Raw genomic sequence first — 12499 nt, forward strand, 5'->3', positions numbered from 1 at the left:
ACATACAAGTCTAAACAATGTCACAATCATAAATAGTATGATATATAAAGCAAGACATGTATTGATAGAGCTAAACAATTTTAAGTAGTGAATAAATAAGTGGAGCTTTAGGATTATAAATTGTTAGCGCCCTCTTGCATCCTTTGAAATCTTCAGGAATAAGTAGCTTTAGATTTTATTAGTTTTATTGTTCCAGTCGAATCTGTCTTTGCTTCAGATGAATTTATATTAAGGAAAATTTTGTCATTTTCCTTAGAAGAAAATGTCCAAATTTGTTAACTGTAGGTATATTAATATAGATTTTACTGTTACTATGATGTTTATTAGAAGAAATATGCATGTTTGTGCTGTATTTCTGGGCCCATTGTGAAAAAAATGCCGGACTGCTGCTAAAGTAATGATGCTTATCTTCTTCCTAATATTTATATTCTAGCTGTGACATGTGAAACGGAGAAAGATGATGAGGAGGACAGCACTACACAACAATCTTTGAAAAAAACAAACAAACATCCTGTAATGCACCTTAATGAATTGTGGTAAGATGTTACTACTTTTCCATTATTTCATATCATTTTTGTTCTGCAAATATAAGAGTTAGTGCTTGTTATTTGCTTCAGCACATGTATCTGCATACATTCTTGTGTTTGTGCGATAGAAATTCACAATTTTGAATTTTTTTAAATATCTTTTTGAATAGCCCCAAATCCGACTTAGCATCTGGTCATACCTTAAATCAGAATGTGAATGTTAAATGGTAATGCGCTAAGGGACAACATGAGGGCAACATTTTTTCTTTATAATTGGGTCGAGTTCATTTTTTAATAATAATTCCCCAAATGAGTACATAATTATGATTAATTTTCAAGATACAAGCTTTCAAACCCTGGCATTCTCACTTATAACTAGGAAAGGACAACTTTTAAAATACGCTTTCAGCCCCCTTTCCCTTGTATCTTTCAAAATATAGGACTTGCGATCGGTAAGATCTTCAGCTACACTGATACTTTTTGCTCTGAGTCATGCCCTTTAGTAAGGATATCCCTTTTATCTGTCCACCTTGAGAATTTCACGAGTATAGGGCGAGGCTTGTAGTCTGGAGTGTTGTTTTTGATTTCCGTCTGTCTTATCGCCGCCTACCCAGTCTATGGGCACGCGCGATGTCCGCGGGGTGCCATGATTTATTTGGCACAATGTCGTATAAAACACTTACGATCAAACTTTCACATGCTTCATATGTGTCTCGCCCACATTCTGCCATATCGGAAATTGTCTCTTCAGAAGAAGCCCTCTAGTTTGGTGTCAAATGTGTTGTGCACGTCCGCTAATTTGTCGTCAATACAACACATCCGGTCTTCCAATCCATTCTGTCTCTTAGCTCAGATATTTCCGTACAAATTACCTCCAATTATTTTCTGATGGAGCAGAGCTCATCTTTCACGAAGCCTTTGATGTTCTTTTCTTGTCCAGCATTTGTTGTAGGACAGTTCTTGTGACCTGGTCGGCCGCTTCTGTCATGGCGCCGGCGGTAAGTTGTGATCAAATAGTAAAATGGACGAGTACAGTTTCCAAGAGAAATACCAAATGCAAACATTTTATCACCATGAGCAGCAAAACGTCAGGAATAGGTCACAAGACACATTTTGGGGGTAAAGCTGAATTTTACACTGTTATTTCCGTAAAACAAGATGCCGATCCACCAGCTGGTAGAAAAAAGTCCATATGCCCCCTCAAGACCGAGAGAGAGCGAAATAAGGTGCAGTAGGATTGCAGAGGCTCCTTGAACATTTATTGTTATCAGTGAGCACAATATAGCCCTTCTTTGCTAAACATTTTCCTAAATTTGTGAATTTTTGTGTTTTTTATTTTCTTTTTCATGAAGGATTTTCTGAATTAATAGCTCTGACTACGTCATTCTTTTTTTGCAGCCCTGGTGCCAGCTATGATTTTCTTGAAGAACCAGGAGGTACTCAGACTGAATTTGCTGTTCTTCTTAAAGTATGCAACATGTCTTTCACGGGCCGAGGACAGAGTAAGAAGATTGCCAAATTCTGCGCTGCTGAAGCAGCCATGCAAGAGCTGTTTGGTTTCAGCTTTGATGAAAACTATAGTAAGTTGTTAGTTTAACCTGTGGTTTGAGCTGTGTTGAACTAGTCAGCGGTTTGTTTGTGGCTGTATTAGTCTAGAGCAGGGGTGCCCGACCTACGGCCTCATCTGGCCCGCTCATTTTAGCCAGACACAACATAATTTCATTTTTAACATCATGATTCTGGCAAAACCGCCATGTTCTGGCCCGCGAGTGCGGCCCTCGGACGAGAAAAGGTTGGGCACCACTGGTCTAGAGTGAAAGTGGTGCTAGTGATTTGTAATTTCAGCAGCTAGCGTTTCTTGTTGTTTGCCTTTCTATTCTGCCATTCTCTGTTAACTCATTAAGTGTATTTATGCTGTGCTACTTGCTCAGGTATAAAATCAAAGAAGTATTGCGCCTGAATCATACAGTATACTTTGATGCAATTTTTTAAAAAAGTTTTTACTCCCATTCTTGATGGTTCTGCTACAGAAGGTGAGGGTTGTAAATGTTACTTTTTACCAAGTATTGAACTTATAGAGTGATGCAGCTTTGTGCATGGGCCACCAATACTACACTCCACACACACTTGCACCTCACCTAAGATCTGTTCGAACCATTACAAAAAAGGATTTTTGGAAAAAAGAGTAATGAATGGATGACTGGATTCATTCAATTAAATTTTAGATTTGGGATTGGAATATATTGTTAGAACTGAAATGCTGTTTTAGATAATATAAAGGAGGGTGAATTCATCATCAATTACTAACCAAATTATCAACTTTCTTTTGATATCACTAACCCTTGTTTTCTGGAGTCGCCACCGTCATGTCTGCAGTGATCGCCCCTTACTGCCATCGCAGCGATTCTTTGGGTTGTTCATCATTCTGCATTGTTGTGGCTATTTCGTGGATCCTGCTCAATGAGCTTGTCTGAGATATTGGCCGATATATTGCGTTTTACAAATTAACGTTAGTAGTATCTTCTTTTTCTTTTTCTTTTTCTTCTAAACTTGTGATCAGCTTCCAGAAACCATTATTGCAGTAGCCGTGCAAAGTCCACGCGTATACACACTCTTTCTTTTTCTCTCACACATGCGCTCATTCTTGTGTAAATGACCATGTGCTTCGCGTGTGTATGTGTAAGAGAGAGATGAATATGGATTTCATCAAAGGTATAGGTAGAATAACAATAAATCTTGCAATCATTTTTTGCAAATGACCTACAATGAGCTAAAAATGGTGATAGAGGATGTCGTGTTATCATGAATTTTTGATATCTTTGCGATTTGGATCGAAATTTAAAAATCTGTTATACACGTTAAGGATTTTTAGGAACGCAGATCTGTTTGAGGGTGTTTCAGGGACTTCCTTTTCTGCAACCTAGAAGTATTTGTGTGTATTTTGATCTCATTTGACACCCGATATGTTGAAGGTAAGACCTGCTTTTTTTTAAAAATACCTGGTCAGGTCACTGTTGAAAGCGATCCGGTTCCTAAAAGAGTGGTCTGGATGTTAATTGCCTCTCTTGCCGTCTTGCGCGCCGTGTGGCTGATAGAGGCGATGGTTTTGCTGTTGCTGAGTGAATGCACATCATCTAAGAGAAATTAATTTCAGATGAAGATAAATGCTGGGCGGGTCTGGAGGCCACTGTTTGCACGGTATACTTTCTGTGTAGAGAGCTGTGGACACAAGGCTAAAAGCACTCTTAGTCTGGAGTGCTTTAAGGTCTAATACGATGAAAATTTGTGTGTGTGTGTAATCACTGGATTAAGCTTAGTACGAGGTACTGTCGCCCCAGGTGTGAGGGAATAACTTCCATCCGTTGTCAGAAGATACATTTACATCATCATGCACAGTAAGAGGTCAAACTCATGAGGTCACTTGTGTTCAATACACCTGATTAAAATTTGGTTTCAGCTTTTCCATTGGCTGAAGTCGTGACAGTGTAAACATACTCATATAGAACCCTGATGTCTGCGCTTTGGACCTTTTTTTTATGGGCAGTGATGTTTGTGTATCTCGAGAACAAAACGGTGGGTGTTAAGCTAAAAATCAGTCATGCATAATATGCATATTTTTGTATATTCAACCGCATAGCGTCAGCATAAAGATTTATAATTTAGTTATAAATAATTTTTATTTATTTTATTGATATATTATTAGATGTGGGTCTTTGATGGGGCGTGTCCCTCTCGTGAGGGCGCATAAGCTGCTTTGGGGTTCTCGCGTCTATGACAACCACTGGGGAACGTAGGTCAGAGGTTATCGGCTTGCCCAGCCTTTGAAATGGTTACAGACAGGTTCGGTGGGAATTTCAAACCTTACCTTGATCCGGCATTAAAGATTTTAACTCCCTTCCCACTTGTAACACGGATGGTGCTATGCTTAGCTATATGTGAGCGTGCTTACGTGCGTGACCCGTACGCACGTGGTTGACTCTTGTGTCGATCCAGACACTATCCGTCAGCTCGGTAATTCACCTATAACGATGTCGCTCACACACCCATACACGTCTAACATCATGTTACAGGTGAGAAGGGGTTGATAGCCTTTCAAGACTAGACCTATCAGTAAGAAATTCGGACACCGACATATTACATCGAAAATCGATAGCAACAAAAGTCGTCTGAGCAAATTAAACGGAAGCATTTTTCCCCCGGAAGGATCAACTAGGAATGACTCGCGAATCTGAAGGAAAGGACGATGTCAAATGTGCACGTTGAAGACCACTGCACGAGAGGATGGTGGTGCTATCATTATGGGGTTGATATTTTTGACGACAGCACTTTCTTTTTCAGCCTGTAGTGGAAGATGGACGATGTTGTGCATCATGCTTTTGCACTTTTCCCCCTTGGAAGAGTGCGGTTGCTTTCGTTTACATTCGTGCGTTTAGAGAAAGGTCTTCTGGAAGCTCTATCTATGTTTTTAGAAGCGCTGGCTTTCTCACATTCACGAACTGGACGCGCTAAGAAGACTGGGATTGCCCCCCAAATCCAGGTTGTTGCTGGCAAGGTGATGTACTCCAGGCAGGCGACGGAGGCTGCGCTAATTAATATGGAGCTTGTTGTGTAACGGAGTCCTTAAATTATATGGTCGGGAGTAGAATGTAGGATCGGCAAAGTGGATAGGAATTAAATTTGTTTGTATATTCATTTGTTAAATTTTTGCTGTTAAATACGAGGAGTGGCAAGAGAAGGTGCTGTTGTCGCAGTGTGATGTCATTCAGTTCACAACACCATCACGTGAGAATAAGCACATGATTGATAACCCGGGTCTGGCTCACATTGTTTCCATGGATTGCGCGCGTGCTGCTGTCACCACCTGCTAGCTGGCAGGATGAAGAGTGACCTCCTCTTCTTCATTGCACAGATTAAAAGAAAAAAAAAAGTAGATTCCCGGCTGGGAGGACGTTAATCATACAGGTGTAAATATCCTCGGGGTCGACGAGTTTTCCTTGATTTTGTTTAGGTTTTTTTTTTAAGGCAGCAGAATTGTTTCGCATGGTCTTGTTTTGAAAAGGTGTCTAACGGTTTCTACTGTCGAGCATTAGCGCTGATATAAATGTTACACAAGTGTCGGCGATGGAAGAAATGTTAGGGTCTGATAGGTTTGTGCCTCTGTAAGACAAGCGGCGTCTGCCATTGAGGAGATATCAGGGTCTGATAGTTGTGTGCCTCTTTAAGACACAAGCGGCGTCTGCCTTGATGAAATCTCAGAGTGTAATAATTTTGTCCCCTGTAAGATACAAACAGTGGCATTTCTACTGATCGAAGACGGCCTTTATCGATCAACACAAATACTTAAGCCTGCTGATTGGAGCACTGCCCGAAGCTACTTTGCTTGTTTTCATATCTTTAGGTGGGAGAAGAACACTTTGGATAGTGAGGCCCCGCTCACGAAAATCCCCGAAAACGGTCTGGGAGACCCTTTAAATTCGGTCGCAGGATTATACATTTTTTGAAGTGTCTATTTTTCATTTGTTAGAAATGGTGGCAGGGCAAACGTAAGCACATGCACACGTGCAACATTGTGGCGTCGGGTTGGAACCGTGCCACAATTCTTGAATTTGGTAGGCCGCAAAATGTTTGCCATTGTTTGGGGAAGAGGGTGATAAACTTTCCGAGCCCTCGCCTGGGTGTTATTTGGGGGCGGGGTCGACGAGGTCTGGAGGAGTGAAGGAAGAGTAACGTTTTTTCCTTTTTTCCAGAGCTGCCCCTGTAACGCCCTCTTAGACAAAACATCGTTTCCATTCAAGAGGTTTAGAACACCTTGTCTACCTCTTCCCGCCCTTTACCTCAACCCTCGCTCTTTCCGTCTTCCTCCGAAAGGGTCTGGAAACGCACTACCCCTTCTTTGCTCGTCCTTTTTGACATCCATCGGGAAAAATTGTTACTTGGGCCAGGTGCAAAGCATCAGAGAGGACTTCTTGCTTTCGTGGTCCGACAGTGATCAACAGCAGGCTGTGTCAGAAGGAGCCAACGCTTGTCAACAGCGCCTCCAGTCTCGTCAGGGGGCATAAGCGAGCGCACGAGACCAGCGCAGAGACTGTCGGGACCTTGGCTTGTTTCGTCTATAAGACAGCTGTTGCAGCTGCAGCAACATTTATTTAATTATAGTTATTTATTTTCCTTCTTCGGAATGCCGTGGAGGTTCTCCACGAGGGAAAAACATCACACACGTTGGTGGATTTTGATGAGTATTGGCGGTGAGTTGGGTTTTTGTAGGAAGAGGAACGTGTGGTCGAATGGAATATTGAGGGTAGAAATTGAGAAGGGGGCAGAACAAAGAACCAGATCGCAACATTAATTAGTTACCTACATAAGTGACCATGCAAGATGACCAAGCTCCAGTGCGAGGGCCTTGACACCTTGCGCCACGAAGAACACACACCACAAAGAGTTTCACACATCACAGCACTGCCGCAAACTTCACAACCTGCACAAATCCAATCAATGACCGTCCATCTTCCATCATATTTTTCTGACTGTTCATATTAGAGGCCGCCTTGGGCTGGCAGTCCCCTGCCTGCGATTACACTTCGACCAGCTAATCAGGCGACAATACACTACACGTTGCAGCGGTCTCCATCTTGACGACACTCTGTAGTGGCGACATCTACGAGTAGATGGGGAAGGGAGGAATTTGATGTTTTCGTACCTGAACGTCATGATTATTTTTACCTTAAGAAAGATAAAGGAAGTCGTTCCAGGGCGCAGTCTTACCTTACACTCTTTTTTTTTCCTTCTCTCTCTCTCGTGTCGGGTGAACATCAGCTTCTACCTGCTTCTATAAAAGGAGTTTCATTTCACTAATCTTTCACAATCTTATTCACGTATTTCGCTTTCGTGTTCTTTGCCACGCATGCACGCACTCGGGGAACCAGTGGGTAGTACCATCAAGGTGTGCCCAGAGGTGATTACACTTGTTCTTATCAGTTAATGAAGCTGCCTTATCAGCGCACGCTAGCAGCTAGTGCGCATGCGTGCGACGGCGTTTCAGAAGTCGGTAACCACGAGTCCTCAATAATAAATGAAAATGTATGAAAATGTATGCAGAATGCTTGTCACAGGTGCACAGACAGCATCTTTGCTTTGAGTTTTTATACATTCTGCGCTGTTGTGTCGACAGGAGTGCCTTTTGGTTTTTTTTTTTTTTTTTAAAGGAAATTCTCGTAAAGTTAAAGTTCGTAGACGTGCTCTGTCTGTATGACGTCTGGTGACTGTTGGCGGGGGAACAGGGTTGTTTTCGAAAAGGAAATGGAATGAAAGCGAAGTTATTGATTGTTTGGCGAGACGTTCTGATTGTCGAGAAGGAGGAGGTAAGGATGATGGGAGAGGGGGAGAATTCGACCTGAACAATGTCATGTTGGCTACAGAAGTGGTACATTTTGTTTACTCTGTGTTTCGATCCAGCGATGTGATGAAACGTATAGTCGAATAAGCTGCACGTGATACTTAGCCCCGCGTCCTACCTCCACCATCACCCAGTCTTTCTCTACAACTACCTCGCCGCATTTTTGATAGGTCGCCAGCTCGTCTGAAAAGATGTTTACATCCCTTTCTCTAAGTGACCTTGACGGTAATTAACCCGGTGTGGTATAGAAGCTTAGAATCAGGAGGGGGAAGATATTCAGATAGCAATCTTCCCGGAAAGGTTGACCATGTACGATGCTGATGGTGTGCATGAAAATGTTGTATGCTTGTGAGGGTAAGCATCGAACACATCGACTTCTGACTTCTAAAGTATATGCGAGAAAGCAGATTCTTTCATTAATTTTGTCTACAAATGTCGGTGTATGGCTGCATGGCGTGGGTGGAACAAAGAGAGAAGGAATGTGTTTGGGTAAATGAAAAGACGAGAGCCCGGATGTTATTTTGTGTTATTTTTATTTTGCTTCCTTCGATGACGTCAGAGAGACCTATTAGTCCCACGTTAATCTCGGGTCTTCTATCTCGTCCAATCTCGAACAGCTCCGGGAGGTGTGTGTGGAGGGAGGGTGGGGGAGAGACTCTGGTAAACGCGACAAAAATCTGTCTCGCGGAAACGCAAACTGCGCGTGCGCAATCAGCGAGCCAATGACGTTTTAGCGTGGGTGACGCTAGACCCAGAAAGGTCCTCTCTTCTGTCGCTCGTGCCCACCCCCCGTGTCCTTCCCCCTCAGCATGCGTGTCGTCTGTTCCCCATCAAACAAAACTCGTGAGTGTGCTTCAGGCTCTCTATGTTTTTAAGTGCGAGGTCGTAATTACGTCCTCTTCAAAGAGACGCGGTCGTCTTGACGGTCTCCAGGCAGCACGAGATTGATTCCGTATTTTTCTGGTGCGCCGCGCGGCACGGCACCAGCTGCCGACTTCATTTTCTGGAACTACCTGCAAGCCATAATCAGGAAATGTCTGCTTTTTAAACCCGATGGGTGGGTGGTGGGACGTGGAGTGAGATGGAGGCAGAAGATTGCCTCTCGCCTCCTGTGTGACGTACACTTGTTCGATGGGGAGGGGAGATAATGCGTCTTAGATGTTGTGTATGATTTTGTCTCTTACCTACGCTTGTCACCCCAGTGCAACTACTAATCATATGTTTTGTCGTCCTTTATGATGATAGTTGGAGAACTGTGTCATGGCGCCGTGTAGTCAATGCAAGAGTGACTTAAGCACGGATCTTAGACAAGCGGCTGATCGGTAGGTTTGGAATTAGTTGCGTCGTAATATAGATATGGCGAAGTTTTCATCTCAAACGCACAATTTTTCTCTCAAATACATTTTCTTTCATTCATGAATAATTAAGGCATTATAGTCAGCTCCACGCATTATACTGTAACCGCGTCGGTTGACATATCAAACAGTGGTGGTGAGCAGAAAATCAAATTTACCTTTGTCTAAAAGACATCATTCAGACACGACTTGAGTGCGATAATCTCTGTCAGTAAAACATGCTGTTTGATGGAAGACCTGCATGGGGCAGTGATGCATGCGTTTCTCTCGCATTTGTATATTTTTTGGGTTGTTTTACTCAAAGCCCTCGTGTTTGTAAAGATCCTTGTGCCTGGCAGCACATTGAATGTTAATGCCACGAGAGATTTGTGTTGAAAAACCTTGAATCATGTTTTTCGTGTTCAGGTATTAATCATGAAAAGTGCAGATAAATGTGTTGGGTAAAAAGAAATATTGTATCTATTGACTTGGCTGATGGGATGTTCGTGATTTCTGATGACAAAGACCTGGCTTGCATATAATGAGCGGGTTGTAATTTCCGATGACAAAGACGGGGTTGAAGAGCAGTACTTGAGTGGGGATGACCAAGAAGTCCCTCCGTGGACCTGACGTCAGTACGGGATTGTGTGCATGACAGAGGACGTCTGCTGATCATCAGCGTGTGTTTGTACGTCGAGATGGCGAAACAACTGTTTTTTGAAATAAACCGTCTCTGATGTAGATTAATATTTAGACATCAGAGCCTCTTTTGAACTTGTACCTAACATTTGTCCTTTCTCGCTCTCTTCGGGATGTAACCTTAGTTGCTGGCACGGCGTTAAACACAAACAAACAAACAAACAAACAAACAAACAAACAAACAAACAAACAAACAAACAAACAAACAAATTTAATAATTGGGGCAATTGCACTTGTGAGCGAATGCTTATGATATGTTGAAAGATTATTTGGTATGGGGCAGACAGTTTATATTGCATGCTGTCACTCTAATTAGGTATCTTTGAAGTTTTTTCATATGTGAAACACTTTTAAAATTAACAAATTTTCCTTTTCCTGGAATTGTGCACAGGTTTTTCACTTCTCAGCATGTTTCTATTTCGGAGAGACCGTAATTCTGAGAGGTATTGAATCGGTGTTCGCATGCGCATTAAATCGGCCGTACTTTGCACGCGCAATAATTTTTTTTTTGTCCTCCGACGTAATTGTGACGAATGAACAAATTTATGGATGATTTAACCTGAGCCAATCAGAATGCGCGCGTGTGAAAAAAAAGAAAGCGAAACTGGATGCAAGTCTATTGACTAAACCCTCGACAGCCCATTTCTTAAATGTTAGGAAACGAGAAACGCTTTCTAGGAAAATGCCACACGATTGAACTAGATGGCCTTGTGATCTTTAATTAATTTTATTTATTTTTTGTGTGTTCTAATTTGGAGGGAGGGGTCACATTCGTCAATCCTTGGTTTGACGAGTCGTTTTTTTTTTTTTCTTTTTTCTCTCTCTTGGCCTCATTTGACTGTGTTGTGCATCGTGCCCACCCTACGGCATGTTGATCACTATGCCAGCTTGAGCTAACTTCTCGATGACTTTATTAGTAGATGCTGTGTGCTTAGCTGACACACCCGGCGTTGCATAAAATACTACGTACGTGGGATGTTTAAAACTGCAGTTTGTTGCTGCTGTTGCGACTGCTTGACTGGTTATGGATAGATTTTCTAGAGACTAATGTGATTTAGTTACGGACGCTGTCATTGTTTAGGCCCTTGGTAAACGGTCTGTTGAACATGCATATCCGCCGTTTATTGAAACGACGGATGTAATTTTGTCCGTCATAAGACATCGATTTTATGAACTGCAGATTTCAACGGTACTTCGAAATCTTGAAGTGAAAGAAAAGCAACACCAGGCTGAATAGGCAAGTCTGGCCATCCATTTCCTGTTTCCTTTCACTGGACAATCCTATCCTGCTTCTTCTGTTGTGTTGTATTGTTATGCTAGTTGGCTGTTTGTGTGTATGTGCGTGCGTGCAAATTCTCATAAATCGCTTACAGCGTCGTGTTACGTGTGGAGGTGATACGGCAAGTATATACTATCATTAACTACATTTTTTCTGGAACAGTAGGAAAGACAAAAGAGAAGATAATGATCGTGTGGATGAGAATAAGACGAAGTACCGGGGCAGGAAGAGGAGAAAGAAAAGCTTGAAGAGCATCCGATGGATGGTTTGGATGGTTGATAGCTTCATATTGCCTAACCATTAACTAGGGGCAGGGGGAGAAAGATGGAGATGCGCTGTTGCAGTATTGCTTTCGCGTAAACATTAAGCACCTCGTTAGGCCGGCGGCATCTTCTTCATGGCAACCGGCAAGGTACGCCAGACTCGCGGACGCCGTGCACGTCAGTTTTCTTTGATCCGTTGGCCTAGCCGCTGGAGGGATCATGATTAAGGCTGGAACTATTTTCACTGACACGGGATTAAAGTTTTCTGCAAAGTGTTGTGGTAGTGGTGGTGGTGGTGGTGGTGGCGGTGGCGGGGTAGACGAGGCTAGAGATGCTGTTGCCCTTTGCCATTGGCGTTATTGGACGCGATGCTGATGCTGCACTCGGACCAGTAAACTGTAAATAACGCAGCTTGCAGCACGGCGCGGCAGTTATCGTGGGGACAGAGGATCAAGTGAAATGTCAGCGGAAGCAGGAGTTCATGAACAACCAGGGGGCAATCTCCCCTTCCTTCAGATAAGTTAGCTAACGAATGCATGGCAACAGCTCCTGCGCTGAAGGGTCTCCAACCGTCGACATTAACCCACCCCACCCCCCTGCCAACACACCCACACCCACCTTACTCCTCACAACGCAAAGCTTGGTAGATTTCCGTTTTTAACTCGTCCTTCTCGATGGCTTCGCGCGGAGACTGAGATTGTCTCAGAAGGTTCAGTACGTACTTTAAACGCCTCAGGCAATTTTATTTGATCCTGCATCGTGTGCAGCGGCTAATGAAAATGCAGGTAAGAGGTTTTGTTGGCAGTGTTTGCTTCAGGTTTGATAGGACGTGCCTTAACCTCACACGTCTTCAGTGCTTCAGTTTGACAAATGCGAATTCTAACCTGGCAAGCAACTCTGACATCAGAGGAGCTAAGAGAACATTTTGATGGGATTTGAAAATTTGACGTTGGTCTGTAATCCAGAATCGTCTGTGGACAGGGGAAAAGCGAGAAGGAGGTGGT

At 42.9% G+C, this 12499-nt stretch overlaps 1 protein-coding gene across 2 annotated transcripts in view; it reads left to right on the forward strand.

The window, feature by feature from the left end:
- The window catches only part of LOC112557958 (double-stranded RNA-specific editase 1-like), a 65473-nt gene that overhangs the window by 7189 nt on the left and 45785 nt on the right, over positions 1-12499 (forward strand). For both annotated transcript variants that reach the window (XM_025228127.1, XM_025228125.1), the window contains 2 exons: positions 434-536; positions 1926-2107. In XM_025228127.1, the coding sequence (XP_025083912.1) occupies positions 434-536; positions 1926-2107 (285 nt within the window). The remainder of the gene's footprint in view (positions 1-433; positions 537-1925; positions 2108-12499) is intronic.

Source organism: Pomacea canaliculata, linkage group LG2 (assembly GCF_003073045.1).
Source record: "Pomacea canaliculata isolate SZHN2017 linkage group LG2, ASM307304v1, whole genome shotgun sequence".
NCBI classification, from domain to species: Eukaryota; Metazoa; Mollusca; class Gastropoda; order Architaenioglossa; family Ampullariidae; genus Pomacea; species Pomacea canaliculata.